This window comes from Carcharodon carcharias, chromosome 20 (assembly GCF_017639515.1).
Source record: "Carcharodon carcharias isolate sCarCar2 chromosome 20, sCarCar2.pri, whole genome shotgun sequence".
NCBI classification, from domain to species: Eukaryota; Metazoa; Chordata; class Chondrichthyes; order Lamniformes; family Lamnidae; genus Carcharodon; species Carcharodon carcharias.
In genome coordinates, this window is record NC_054486.1 from 28,822,258 (window position 1) to 28,837,643 (window position 15,386).

General features: G+C 44.4%; 1 protein-coding gene across 1 annotated transcript in view; it reads left to right on the forward strand.

Moving 5' to 3' along the window:
* Nucleotides 1-14,822, forward strand: part of ccdc135 (coiled-coil domain containing 135) — a 110,693-nt gene extending 95,871 nt beyond the window's left edge. The window contains exons 18-19 of the mRNA XM_041214146.1: nt 4,402-4,541; nt 14,367-14,822. Of these exons, the coding sequence (XP_041070080.1) occupies nt 4,402-4,541; nt 14,367-14,457 (231 nt within the window). The 3' untranslated portion in view covers nt 14,458-14,822. The remainder of the gene's footprint in view (nt 1-4,401; nt 4,542-14,366) is intronic.
* The last annotated feature ends 564 nt before the right edge of the window (nt 14,823-15,386 follow it).

Genomic DNA, 15,386 nt, shown 5'->3' on the forward strand with positions numbered 1-15,386 from the left:
GGCTATACTTAAAGTTGATAAGTCACCAGGATCAGAAGGGATGCTGAGAGAAGTAGGGGTGGAAATTGCAGAGGCATTGTCTGTAATTTTCCAATCCTCTTTAGATACGTGGGGGTGGGGTAGTGGGGTCAGTGGGGTCATGCCTGAGGATTGGCAAATTGTAAATGTAAATGTAAGCCTTGTTCAAAAATGGGTGTAAGGATAAGCCTAGCAACTAGTAAGGCTAGTAAGTTTAACCTTGGTGGTAAGAGAATTTTTAGAAACAACGATCCCAGACAAAATTAAAAGTCAACTGGACAAGTGTGGATTAATTAAGGAAAGCCAGTACGGAATTGTTAAAGGAAAATTGTGTTTAACTAACTTGATTGAGTTTTTTGATGAGGTGACAGAAAGGTTTGATTAGGGTAATTCTGTTATGTGGTGTACGTGGACTAGCATTTGATAAAGTGCTACGTAATAGACTTGCCAACAAAATTGAAGCCCATTGAACAGAAGGGACAGTTGAAGAATGAATAAGAAGTTAGGTGAGTGGCAGGAAGCAGAGTAGTAGTGAATGGTTGTTTTTTGGACTGGAGAAAGGTATAGAGTGGGGTTCCTCAGGAGTCGGGACTAGGACCTCCGCCTTCCTTGATATGTATTCATGTTTTGAATAGGGTGTACAGGGCACCAAACTTGAATAATGATAGATTTCAAGAGGACATGTATAAGTTGATGAAATGGGTGGGCATGTGGCAAATGGAATTAATGCATAGAAGTATAAAGTATATATTTTGGTAAGAGGAACAAAGAGAGGCAATATAAAATAAAAGCTCCAATTCTAAAGTGGGTGCAGCAGCCGAGACCTGGGAGTATTTGTGCACACATCATTGAAAGTGGCTGGTCAGATTGAAAAAGTGATTATAAAAAAGCATACGAAAGGCTCCATAAATAGGGGCATAGAGTACAAGAGCAAGGAAATTATGATGAACCTTTTAAATCCACTGATCCGGCCTCAATCCAATTCTCGGTGCTGCACTTTAGGAATTATAGGAATGCTATAGAGGGCGTGCAGTAAAGATTTATGAGAACGATTCCAGGGGTGAGGCACTCCAGTTATGTGGATAGATTGGAGAAGCTGAGGTTGTTCTTGTTTGAAAAGAGAAACTCGAGAGGAGATTTGATTAAAAATGTTCAAGATCATGAATGATCTATACAGAGTAGTTAGAAAGAAACTCTTCTCTTTGTTGGATGGGTTGAGAACCAGAGGACACTGATTTAAGATGATTGGCAAATGGACCATTGGAACATGAGGGAAAGGTTTTTTTACACAGCAAGTGATTAGGATTTGGAATGCGCTTTCTGAGGATCCTATCCGCATCTGATACTCACAAGTAATGAGAAATGACAAGTGCAAATCGAGGTTTATTTCTTAAACCCCATTCCTTGCCCCAGCACAGGGGGACAGAGGCCAGTCCACTGCCACCCTGACTGAGATCAGTTAACTCTGCAGGAGTGAGGGTTTAATACTGGAATCTTTCTGGTCCCACCAGACAGTGGACTTCACAACTGAGCTGTTGGGAGAGCTCCATAATAACTAATAAACCCTTGAAACTAAAATGCACATGTGATTTGCAGCCACCAGCTTGAAATTTATGGGCTTTGTTGAATTTTACTGGCATTATCATCACTAAATCAGAACCTGGAAATCCTTCCAGAATCCAACTTTGGGCTTTTCCTCTCTCGTGTTCCTGCTTGTATCTGTATACTATACAAGGGCATCTTATTCAGTGCAATATCAGGATTTCTTGCTTTTGTTTCTTTAATTTAACCTTCTTCACATAATGCATGTTACAGTAAAAGCTACATCTCCAAGGAGATGGTGCAGTTGCATACATTACTCTGTGACCTCCTCGCACCTGTGGGTTATCCACAGGTCATCTACCTCGGAGCTTCTAAAATTAAGCCTATCACCCAACTCTTGGTCAGAGAGACATGGAGTCATTATGGCACAGAAGGAGGCCATTTTCCCATCAAGTCCATTATGGCTCTCTGTAGAGCAATCCAGTCGGTCCCATTCTCTTGCTCTATCCCTATAGCCCTGCAAGTTTATTTTCTCCAAGCACCCATCCAAACTCCTTTTGAAATCATTGATCATCTCCACTTCCATCACCATCATAGGCAGCAAGTTCCAGGTCATTACCACTCATTGTGTAAAAAAAAATTCTCACACCCTCCCTACATCTTTTGCCCAAAACTTTAGACCTGTGTCCCCAAGTCCTTATATGATAAGCTAATGGATATAGCTTTTCTTTGTCTATCTTACCTAAATCTGTCATAATTTTGTCCACCTCTAACCAATTTCCCCTCACTCTCCTTTGCTCCAAGGACAACAAGCCCAGATTCTCCAACCTAACCTTGTAACTAAAATCCCTCATCCCTGGAACCATTCTGGTAAATCTCCTCTGCACCCTCCTAAGGACCCTCAAATCCTTCATAAAATATGGTGACCAAAACAGAACACAATACTTTAGTTGTGTTCTAACGAGAGCTTTACTAAGGTTCAGCATAACCTCCCTCCTTTTGTGCTCAATACCTCTACTTATGAAGCCAAAAGATCCCATATGCTTTGCTAACTACTCCCTCAATATTCCCTGCCACCTTCAAGGACCTATGCACATGCACCCCCAGGTCTCTCTGTCCCTGCTACCTCTGCTTTCTGTTTCATACGATACAAATTTCTCTAGATCATCAGTGTAGAAATGCTTTTCTAAAACCTCCAGGTGCTAGCCAAGTTTCAGTGAGTGGCACTCTTGCCTCTGAGTCAGAATGTTTAGTTACATATATTCAAGACTGGGATCATAGATTTTTGGGCATCAAGGGATATGCAGTAGGGTGGGAAAGTGGAGTTGAGGTAGAAATCAACAAAGCTCTTATTGATTGGTGGGTTAGGCTTGAGGGGCTATATGGCCTCCTCCTGTTCATATTTCTTATGTCCTGGCTCATATTTATCCCTCAACCAACATCATTAAAGTAGATTATCATTCTGCCATCATCGTTGTGGGTCTTAGATGTGGTTGTCCTTAGTCAGGATTTACAGATACTGCTGGAGGCAAGGCTGTTGGTAAACTTTCCCTTTTATTGACCATCATGCTAACTATATACAGTGCAAGGCATAGCACGAGGCTCTACATAGAATTATCTCTCAGCATACTGTGTGTTAGAATGTCAGTGTTACATCACTGATGATGTAGACTGTTGATTTTCACACAGTGTGTTAACCCGTTGTACTACAGTTATCAAATTGCTGTTTGTGGAATCTTGTGTGCAAATTGCTTCTGTGTTTCCCACATTAAAATGGTGACTAATTGGCTATGAAGTGTTTTGGGATATCCAGAGTTTGTGAAAGGTGCTATATAAATGCAGGTCTTTAATTTTTTTTCTCCCATTTTCCTCCTACCACCTCTTGCTGCTCCTGCACTCCCACTCTGAGGTGTCATTGATGGGCTGCATGTAAATAAGGAATGAGAGGGAGAAAGAATATATCCATGAAGGACCCCAGAGATTACTCTATGGAGGAGTGAAAATGACACCATTGTTGGAGAAGTACCACCTGTGTTAGCAAAGGTAGAAAAAGAAATCTGTCAGGGCAGTCCCATAGCACTGGATTAGAAAAGAGAGACAATGGAGAAGGATGGTATAATAAACAATGTAGAATGCTATGCAAAAATTTAGAAAGATAAGGAGGGATATTGCACCATGGTAATAGTCATAATGAATGTCATTCATGACTTTGGCAAGTTTCAGCACTGTATCAAGGGCAGAGAGACAAATAGTGTTTCAGGAGAGCTGGGCTTAGCATTGAGAGGTGATATGCAAGAGGAGCTTAGAGAGGAAAGGATGTTGTAGTTGGAGCAGCAGTTGGAGGAGATTTTTTTATTTGAAAAAGGGAAGATGACTGTGTCAATTTTGAAGTAGAGGAATGGTGGCTGGAGACCAGTGAGTATAAGCTGGTGGAAGAGCTCTGCTGCAAATTTGAGTAAATAATCTAAATTGACACTTCAATGCAGCAGTTGAGATGTTAAATCGAGGGCCCGTTAGCCTGCACTTAAAAGGTAATCTATTGACAGCAAATTAATTCAGAGCATGTTAACACATCACAAGCTCTTTTAGGGCTGTCTGGATAGGCAGCACCTATTGCCTCCACTTCAGTCACATCACTGCAGTGATATAGAGGCAAGAAGACATGACAGGCCTCCATGGAGATGGTCCATTTGACTTTTCTTTAAAGTTCAGTAATTATTTTTATGCCTACATTTTAGTTTCAATGGACAAAGAACAATTTGCAGACCAATTAGATTTCTCTTTCCTTTAAATGCTATGCTCAAAATGGCTACTTAACTGTTTCACACTCTTTCTTTCTAGGAGGCACAGGAGTTGCAGAATAAGCAGCAATGGTACCAGCAGAACCAGATATCCATGACCAAGGAAGATGAACAGGCCTACTTGGCCTACTGTTCTGAGGCTATGTTCCGCATCCACATCCTTGAAATGCGCCTCAACAAGTAAGGATTCATAGGCCAGGTCTTGTATCCAAGGAACCAGCTCTGCAATTGCTGAGGTCCTTCAAAAACCTGTGATACCTGTGAGTGGGTCAGAATGTAGGTGCCATGAGAGCTCCCTGGGAACTGAGCATAGCAGGACTTGCCTTCTGTCATCAGAAATGAGCTACATGTTCAAAGAGAGGAATTCTTTTCTATTGATGAATGTGACTGGCTGCTGTCAGGGAGCTTCAAGGCAGCATGTGTGCAGTCAAAAGTGCCTTGCACTTGTGGGAAACCTGATTTGCTGTAAATCCCAACACTCTTGCAGCTTGGCTTTCGGGATCCAAGCAGAACTGTACAAATTAGTGCACTGTCCTGAACAGGGCATCTGTCTCCTCCCATATGTACTTGTGTCTCGCTGACTGGGAGTTGCAGCACAGGCCCCACTGGAGCCCTGAAAGGAGCCACTGGAAAAGAAGTTTAAGGTGGTAGTGGCCTTCAATACCAGTGACATGGGAGTCCCTTCAAGTCATTGTGGCTGCAGGACATTGTGGAGAAGCTAGCAGATGTGTGCAATCAAATTCCATGACATCCAAAGGCATCTCCAGCATTGCCTTTTGTTCATCTGTAGATTGCTGCACCACCTGTGATACACCCGTGGTCGAGCCGCTGCTCACCATTGCGTGGACCTTGTTTGTCAGCATCCTGACCTTCTTGAGGCCTCACTGCCTCTTGTTGCTCAGGTTGTTGCTCCTCCTGGCCCTGTGCCAACCTGAGACAAGCCCTCCTTCTCCTCATCTGGATGTGAGCCAGTAGCAAAGCAGGATTGCCTGGAGCCTGCATCATCTACACCTCAGTGGATCTGTGAACAAATTGAAATAATAAATCTAGTGAGCTTATTCTTTGCATGTTTGCCCTCCGTCTCAGAGCCACCAAGCTAGTGCTAAGCCCTGTGCCTGGCCTCTGTTGAGCCATGACAACCCTGCCCCACCCTTTCCAGACGAAGGACAACCTGGGGGACCAGAGATGGGTGTTCCTCCAATTCATACATGACTGCACATGGAGACATTACTCTTTGATCAGGGTGATGACAGCCATGTGCAAGAAGTCTCTATCTGACACTATTCAGTTTGCTTTCACTACCCTTGAGATTCTATAGAAAGACCATTGCCTTGGCATCATAGAAAGAGTTACCACATGAGCCCTTGTCAGGCATGACTATTCACCCAAGAAGATGAAGGTTTGGAGTTGAGAGTTGGCTGTCATCCACCAGCCAGTCCACTTGGAGGCATCCACCTCCCTCCCTCCCTTCATCCTTGCCTCTGACAGCAGCAGATGGTAAATGGCACAGAATGAAAGGCAGCTCCACACCTTGCTGGGACCTCAGTGTTATGAAACCTACGAGTCAAGAACAAACCTGCTGCCATGTGGGCTTCACCATAGAGAGAACACAACAGATCATGGTTATTAGGATGTCCCTTTAGTCGGCCAATTCTGCTGACTTTGATCTCCACCCACCGGAAAAGACCTTCCCCCCGCTTTGAGGTATTGCAGTTTGAAATTGACTGCATTGCATCGTTGTTACTGGAAAATGGTGCTCGCTCCGCTACCTTCTATCCTCCCCCTGTCACCCACCAACTTCACCCCATCACCCTTGACCCACCCAATATCACCATTCTTCTCCCCTCTGTCACGCTTAAACCTTCCCCGATACCCTGGACCATTTTACCATCCACCTCCCATGCCTTCCCTCCTTTCAGAGCCTATACCAGTTACCATCCCCATGCCCACCCTGACCCTGACCCCTCCTGTTATTCGAGCCACCTGTGCAGATCGCTTCTGTGACCACCCCTCAACCACCACAAAACTACCCGCAAATTACCTTGAACCCTCCACATCCCACTCCCGCCCACCGATTGTGACAATTCCCTCCTCTACCAAGTACCCTCAGTTCAACTCCAATGGCCCCACCATTGACAGCGCTGACTTCAGCTTCTATGACAATCTCTCTTCAACCATCCTTACCCATAAAATCCCCCTTCCCCACCCAGCCACAGGACTCCCAGACCCAACACAAAAGGCCCTTCCCTCCATCCCATGTTGCTACACCCTTGCATTTCCTTGTTGTTTCCCCCTTCTTCCTCGGGTACAGTCTTCCTTCCCTGGGCACAGTCTTCCTTCTCTGGACAGTCTCTTCCTTCCCCGGATACTCTCCCCAGCTTCCAGCCTTTGCCTGCCTTGAATGTCAAGCCTTTGGTCCACCCTATACTCCCTTACTGCCTTTATCAGCCTCCCATGTCCAGCCTCTGCCTCCACTCTATCGCCCCTTTTCAGCCTTCACCTGCCTCCCATGTCCAGCTTTCATGCAACTTGTCCTAGTGGCACCCCATATGCGTCAAGTTGTGAGTGTTCCTCAAGAAGGTGAAAGCAGCGTCCACTCACCTCAAACTCAAGAAAGAAGCCAAGCTCACCAGACATACAGTCATAAAAATTAACGTTCTAATTTCTCATTAGGTGGGGAACTTAATTTGGAGGGGGAACATAATTCTGGCAAGGTGGTCTTTGAATGAGCCTGCATGACATGCTAATGCACGCCAAAGGGCTTCCCAACATTGTTTGTTGGGAAGCTTAGCCCATCTGTAACCCACCTTTAAAGTCCCGAGAACAGAATTCCTACAGTTCATCCTGCCATTGGGAAACCGATTTTTGGCTTCACACCAAATTAACCTCCCCCGCCTGCCATGCTCCCCTCCGCTGGCAGGTCTGGAAGATTCTGCCTATTCTCTCTGTATCTACTCTGTCAACCTTCTATAATTTTAAATACCTTTATGAGGTAATCCCTCAGCCTTTTTTCAAAAGAGGAGACCCAGCCTGTCAATCTTTTCCTGATATGTATAGCCACACATTTATGGTATCATCCTTGTAAATCTTCTCTGCACCCTCTCCAGTGCCTTTATATCCTTTGTGTAATATGGTGACCAGAACTGCAAGCATTACTCTAACCGTGGTCTAACCAAGATTCAATACAGCTTTAGCATAACAAAAACAAAAATACCTGGAAAAACTCAGCAGGTCTGGCAGCATCTGCGGAGAGGAGCACAGTTAACATTTTGAGTCCGAATGACCCTTTAACAGAACTAAGTAAAAATAGAAGAGAGGTGAAATATAAAGTGGTTTAAGGGGGTAGGGGGAACAAGTAGAGCTGGATAGAGGGCCAGTGATAGGTGGAGATAACCAAAAGATGTCACAGACAAAAGGACAAAGAGGTGTTGAAGGTGGTGATATTATCTAAGGAATGTGCTAATTAGGGGTAGAAAGTAGGACAAGCAAGGTACAGATAGCCCTAGTGGGGGTGGGGTGGGGTGAAGGAATCAAAAAAGGCTAAAAGTTACAGAAAATTACATGATCAGTACAGAAGGCACTCTGGACTGAATATTGAGTTCAACAATTTTAGATCATGAACTCTCTCCTCCATCCCCACCCCCTTTCTGATTCCCCCCCCCTTTTTTTTCCAATAATTTATATAGATTTTTCTTTTCCCACCTATTTCCACTATTTTTAAATGTATTTCCATCCATTGTTTTATCTCTAACTTTTAGCCTTTTTTGATCCCTTCACCCCAGACCACCCCCACTAGGGCTATCTGTACTTTGCTTGTCCTACTTTCTACCCTTAATTAGCACATTCCTTAGATAATATCACCACCTTCAACACCTCTTTGTCCTTTTGTCTGTGACATCTTTTGGTTATCTCCACCTGTCACTGGCCCTCTATCCAGCTCCACTTGTCCCACCACCCCCCCCCCCAAACCAGTTTACATTTCACCTCTTTTCTATTTTTACTTCGTCCTGTTGGAGGGTCATTCGGACTTGAAACGTTAACTGTGTTCCTCTCTGCAGATGCTGCTGAGTTTTTCCAGGTATTTTTGTTTTTGTTTTGGATTCCCAGCATCCGCAGTTTTTTGCTTTTATCTCAGGTTTAGCATAACTTCCCTACTTTTCAATTCTAACCCTCTAGAAATAAAACCTAGTGGTTGGTTTGCTTTTTTTTTAATTGCCTTGCTAACCTGTAGCACAACTTTTAGTAACTGATGCATTTGTACTCTAAAACCCCTTTGTTCCTCTAACTCAACTAGACTTGCACCTTTGAAGTAATAAGTGACCTCCCTATTCTTGCCACCAAAATGTACTGCCTCACATTTGTTTATGTTGAACTTCATTTGCCAATTATTTACTCATTCTGCAAGTTTATTAATGTAATCCTATAATTTGCAGGAGTCCTCCTCGGTATTGATGATGCTCCCTTCAATTTAGTATCAACCACAAATTTAGAAATGTGGGCTGGATTTTCCGCTCGGTTTTCAAGTGGGCAGAGCAGACGGCCCTGGGAGCAGCCACGAAATGGTCCACTACCCGCAATTGGGCCCCTACCACAATTTCACGCTGGCTGGTCAATTAACGGCAAACGTGAAATGTGCACTGAGGAACTCAGCACTGCTGGGGAGGGGGTGGGAGGAGTGCGAGGGCAGAGATCTGCGCATACGCGGGGGAGTGCGTGCTGAAAGTTCCCTGAGGGCACAGAGCTGCCTCAGGGAGCTGAAGAATTGTGAACGCAAAAAATAAACATTTTAAAAATGAGAGAAACATGTCCCCACATGTGACTCAGTCACATGAAGAGGGACATGTTTAAAATGATGTTTAAAAACTTTCATTTTTCTTTAATTACTTCTGGAAACCTCATCCCCCCCGTGGGTAAAAAATCCAAAGGCCGCCTGGCCAATTCGCCTATCCGCCAACCGAATGGTTAGACGGGCAGCAAAAAATACAAATTAATTACTGCTTAAGGGCCTTAATAGGTCTCTTAATTTCCAGCGGGCATGCTGCTGACTCTTGGGCAACCACTGACTAAAAGATCGCTGGGTGTGCGATGATGTTGGAACGCTTGCCCGACGTCATTGCCTGTGATTTCACGCCCAATCAGGTCGGGAGCGCTCACGGCCATGGGACATAAAATCCTGCCCTGTGTTTCTGATTCCAAAGTACAAATTGTTAATGTAAATTGTGAACAACTCCTAATAAAGGAGTTAGTGAAAATGAAAAGAGCTGCTGAAAACCAAAAAAAAACACCCCTCAAAAATCAATAGATTGCCCTCAGAAATAAAACTATTTTGATCCCTGTTGCACATCCCTGATTTTCATTGCTCCACTCTTAGTGGGCATGCTTTCAGTTGCTTAGGCCCCAAGTTCTGGAAATCCCCCCCTAAACCCATCCATCTCTCTCCTCGCTAGAGATTCTCCTTCAAACTTCCTCTTTTGATCACCCATCCTAAAATCTCACTATGGCTGCGTATCAAATTTTGTTTGATAATGTTCTTATGGAGTGCCTTGTGACATTTTACTCCTTAAAAAATTCTTTAATGAGACATGGCTGAGGCAGCATTTTTATTGCCCATCCCTAATTGCGCTCAGAAAGTGGTGGTGAGTCACCTTCTTGAACCACTGCAGTGTGTGTGGTGTAGGTACACCCACAGTGCTGTTAGGAAGGGAGTTCCAGGATTTTGACCCAGCAATAGTGAAGGAATGACGATATAGTTCCATGTCAGGATGGGAAACTTGGAGGGGAACTTCCGGGTGGTGGTGTTCCCATCTATCTGCCGGCTGCTTTGTCCTGGATGGATTGAGTATTGTTGAAGCTGCACTCATCCAGGCAAGTGGAGAGTATTCCATCACATCCCTGGCTTGTGCATGTAGATGGTGGACAGGCTTTGCGGAATCAAGAGGTGGGTTACTCTCCACAGAATTCCCAGTCTCTAACCTGCTTTTGTAGCCACAGTATTTAAATGGTTGGTCCAGTTCAGTTTCTGATCCCTAGGATGTTAATAATGGGGGATTCAATGATGGTAGTGCTATTGAATGTCAAGGGGAGATGGTTGGATTCTCTGCTGTTGGAGATGGTCATGTCCTGGAATATGTGTTAACAAATGTTACTTGCCACTTATCAGTCCAATCCTGAATGTTGTCAAAGTCTTGCTGCATATGGTCACAGACTGCATCAGTTCTTGAGGAGCCATGGATGGTGTTGAACCTTGCACAATCATCAGTGAACATCCCACTTCTGACCTTATGATGGACGGGAGGTCATTGACAAGCAGCTGAAAATGGTTGGGCCAAGGACGCTACCCTGAAGAACTCTTGTAGTGAAGTCCTGAGACTGAGATGATTGATCTCCACAACCACAATCATCTTCCTGTATGCTAGGTATGACTCCAACCCAGTAGAGAGATTTCCCCTAATTCCCATTGTCTCCAGTTTTGCTAGGGTTCCTTGATGCCACACTGGGTCAAATGCTGTCAAGGGCAGTAAACCTCAACTCACTTCTTGAGTTCAGCTCTTTTGTGCATGTTTGGACTAAGGCTGCAATGAGGTCAGGAGCTGATTGGCCTTGGTGGAACCATTGATGCTATTATATAAATGCAAATTGTCATTGTTACACCTCCATTTCCACACCAATTATATTTATGTAAGATTGTCAAGTTAGTGTTAATTTGTGCTGCCTTATAAAATGTTTAGTGCTGGGACTAGAAACTACTACTAGAAACATCTACTAGAAACTGGGCTTAAACTGCCCAAACTCATTTCATGTTTGGCTCTTCTAGTTAATGGTGAGAAGAGTCTTCTATCCAATAAGTTTGAACTAGATTTTAATCAGCCTGTCAGAGATGATCAGACACTGTGATAATCCATTACTCATGATTCAAGGGGAGATGGTGGCACAGTGATATTGTCACTGCACTAGTAATCCAGAGGCCCAGGGTTCAAATCCCATTATCCCTCATCAGATGGTGAAATTTGAATATCTGGAATTAATAATGACCATGAAACCATTGTCGGTTGTCATAAAAACCCATCTAGTTCACCAATGCCCCATAAAGAAATCTTTCATCCTTACCAGGCCTACATATGACTCCAGACACAACAATATGGTTGACTCTGAAATGGCCAAGCAAGCCACTCAGTTGCATCAAACCACTGCCCCTCTAAAAGGAATGGAGGTGGACAGACCACCCAGCATTGACCTAGGCACCAGAAATGGCAAACTCAGCCCTGTCAAACTTGCAAAGTCCTCCTTACTAACATAGACTAGTCAACAGCTTGACATAGTAATACTGATGGAATCATTCCTTGCACCACCTTCATCGTTCCACCGGCCGAGTCTGACCTCAACATCAATTCCGGAAGTCTCATGGCATCTGGGCAAGGAAACCTCCTGCTGATTACCATGTTTCATAATCCACTGCCCCCCTCACCCCCCAATGCCACCCGATGAATCAGTACTCCTCCATGTTGAGCACCACTTGGAGAAAGCGGTGAGGGAGGAGGGGCGGTGGGCTTCAAAGTCCATCACCAAAACTGGTTTGGTAGCACCACTGCTGGCAAAGTCATAAAGGACATAGCTACTAGACTAGATCTGTGGCAGGTCTAGTCCTTTCCCTCTTGGGAAAAACATAGTTGACCTCATCCTCAACAACCAGCCTGCCGCAGAATCAGTAAGAGTGACCATCCTTGAGGAGACGAAGTCCTGTCTTCACATTGAGGATACCCTCCATTGTGTTGTGTGGTACTACCACTGTGCTAAAGGGGATGGATTCCGAACAGATCTAGCAACTCAAGACTGGGCAACCATGAGGCGCTGTGGGCCATCAGCAGCAGCAGAATTGTACTCAACCACAATCTGTAACCTCATGGCCCAGCATATCCCCCATTCTACCATTACCATCAAGCCAGGGCATCAACCCTGCATCAATGAAGAGTGCAGGAGGGCATGCCTCAACAGCACCAGGCAGACCTAAAAATGACGTGTCAGCCTGGTGGAAGCACCAGCACAGGACTACTTACGTGCCAAACAGCATAAGTAGCAAGTGATAGACAAAGCTAAGCGATTCCACAACCAATGAATCAGATCTAAGCTCAGCAATCCTGCCACATCTAGTTGTGAATGTTGGTGCACAATTAAACAACTAACTGGAGGAGGTTCCACAAATATCCTCAATGATGGGAGGGCCAAGCATATCAGCAGAAAAGATAGGGCTGAAGCATTGGCAACAATCTTCAGCTAAAAGTGTAAAGTGGGATGATCCATTACAGCCTCCTCCGGAGGTCCTCAACACCATAGATGCCAGTTTCAGCCAATTCAATTCACTCCATGTGATATCAAGAAATAGCCGAAGGCACTGGATACTGCAAAGGCTATGGAGCCCTGACAAAATTCTGTCAATAGTACTCAAGATTTGTGCTCCAGAACTTGCCACGCCCCTAGCCAAGCTGTTCCAGTACAGTTACAACATTGGCATCAACCTGGCAATGTGGAAAATTGCTCAGGTATGTCCTGTACACAAAAAGCAGGACAAATCCAACTCGGCCAATTACCGCCCCATCAACTCTTGACCATCAGTAAAGTGATGGAAGAGGTCATCAACAGTGCTATCAAGCGGCACTTGCTTTGCAATAATCTGCTCACTGACGCCCAGTTTGGGTTCCAGTAGAGCCACCAGCTCCTGACCTCATTACAGCCTTTGTTCAAACATGGACAAAAAAGCTGAAGGTGAGGTGAGAATGACACCCCTGGACATCAAGGCAGCATTTGACCGAGTGTGGCATCAAGTTGCCTTAGCAAAACTGGAGTCAATAGGAATCAGGGGGAAAACTCCCCTCTGGTTGGAGTCATACCGAGCACAAAGGAAGATGGTTGTAATTGTTGGAGGTCAATCATCTCAGTCCCAGGACATCACTGCATGAGTTCCTCAGGGTGGTGTCCTAGGTCCAAACATCTTCAGCTGTTTCATCAATGATCGTCCATCATAAAGTCAGAAATGGGGATGTTTGCTGATAATTGCACAATGTTCCACACCATTCGTGACTCTTCAGAAACTGAGGCAGTCCATGCCCAGATGCAGCAAGACCTGAAATATATCCAGCCTTGGGCTGACAATTGGCAAGTAGCATTCAAGCTACACGGGTGCCAGGGAATGACCGTCTCTAACGAGAGAATCTAACCACCACCCTTTGACATTCAATGGCGTCACTGAATCCCCCACCATCAACATCCTGGGGGTTACCTTTGACTAGAACCTGGACTGGACTAACCAAATAAATACTGTGGCTACAAAAGAAGGTCAGATGCTAGGGAACTTGCAATGAGTAACTCACCTCCTGACTCCCCAAAGCCTGTCCACCATCTTCAAGATGCAAGGCAGGGGAGTGATGGGATACTTTCCACTTGCCTGGATGAGTGCAGTTCCAACAACACTCAAGAAGCTTGACACCATCTAGGACAAAGCAGCCCACTTGATTGGCACCCCATTCACAAACATTCGCTCCCTCCACCACCGATGCACAGTGACAGAAAGGTGTACCATCTACAAGGTGCACTGCAGGATCTCACCAAGGCTCCTTAATCAGCACCTTCCAACCCCACAGCTGCTGCCATCTAGAAGGACAAGGGCAGCAGACATATGGGAACACCACCACCTGCAAATTCCTCTCCAGGCCACTCACCAGCATGACTTGGAAATATATTGCCGTTCCTTCACTGTTGCTGGGTCAAAATCCTGGAACTCTCTTCCTAACAGCACTGTGGGTGTGCCTACACCACATGGACCGCAGCTGTTCAAGAAGGCAGCTCACCACCACCTTCTCAAGGGCAATTAGGGATGGGCGCCCAGTCAGCGAAGCCCACATCCCGTGAACGAATAAAAAAATTGAGTTGAGAATTAAAACCCAATTTTTAATTGGTTTCTTTCCACCTTCAAGTATTGAGGTTACACTATAGCTCTTGACTTGTTCACAGGCACAAAGAGACAGCACCAATCAAGTATCTAGCCCTGGAAGAAAAGATTCGCAAGGACCCACGGTTGGCCAAGAAATTAAAGAACTGCTAAACATATTGAACTATCTGTTACAATGAAAACCAGTACACAGAAAAAATTGTTTGATGTGCAGGATTGCTTTTATTTTTCTCCAAGCCCACATTTAAAATCCAAATAAGAAGAAAGGTTTAATATGATTGATTTAACTATGTTTATGTTTTAACTATTGTATTGGCATATTTTTTGTCATGAAGTTCTGAAAAGCGATCAGCCTGTGTATTGCTCAGGTGAAGGATGCCAACTCTCATATGCAAATATACACAGAGGAGAAACATCACCTTCAGGCACTATCCCTTTACCAAGTTCTCAGCATAGCCATGTCACATGTAATTTCTCCACTTCTATTGTAGGCATTGTGAAATATACCTCTAGCTGTTTTCCTCTTTGCTGTTGTTCATTGCATCCAGAAATTATTTTATTGTTGTTTATTTGAATTTGGTTTCAACATTCTCTAAATAGTCTTCTAATGGACCATTTCTGAAGGTTTTTACTCTAGCTTTATCAGATATAATTTTCTTCAGCTGATTCTCACTGTTGGCTCACTAGACCTATTTCAGTTACGTCACTTCTTGTTGACTTAAACATAGCCTCCAACCATAAATCAACTCCCCCGTCTGAAATTTGTGTTGAGATTGAGGTTTTGCCATTAACCAATATCCAAGTCACTTGTTTACACCATGTTTAGATAGTGCGTGACTCCTAGAAATAAAAAGAAACTGCTTCAAATTCAGGAATGGGGCTTGATGGGACCATGTTAATTCCTGGCACAGCATACGGGCTACAAGATCCAATTTCATCCAAAAGGAACATAAGGTTGGTTCCAGTTCTGGAAAGCACACTTCAGCTCAGACAAGGTTTGAATATGTTCCCAGTAAAGAGTTCAACAGTTCAAACCTTCCTCTACACATTTTGAATCCACCATGTGTCTCCTGTAACATTAA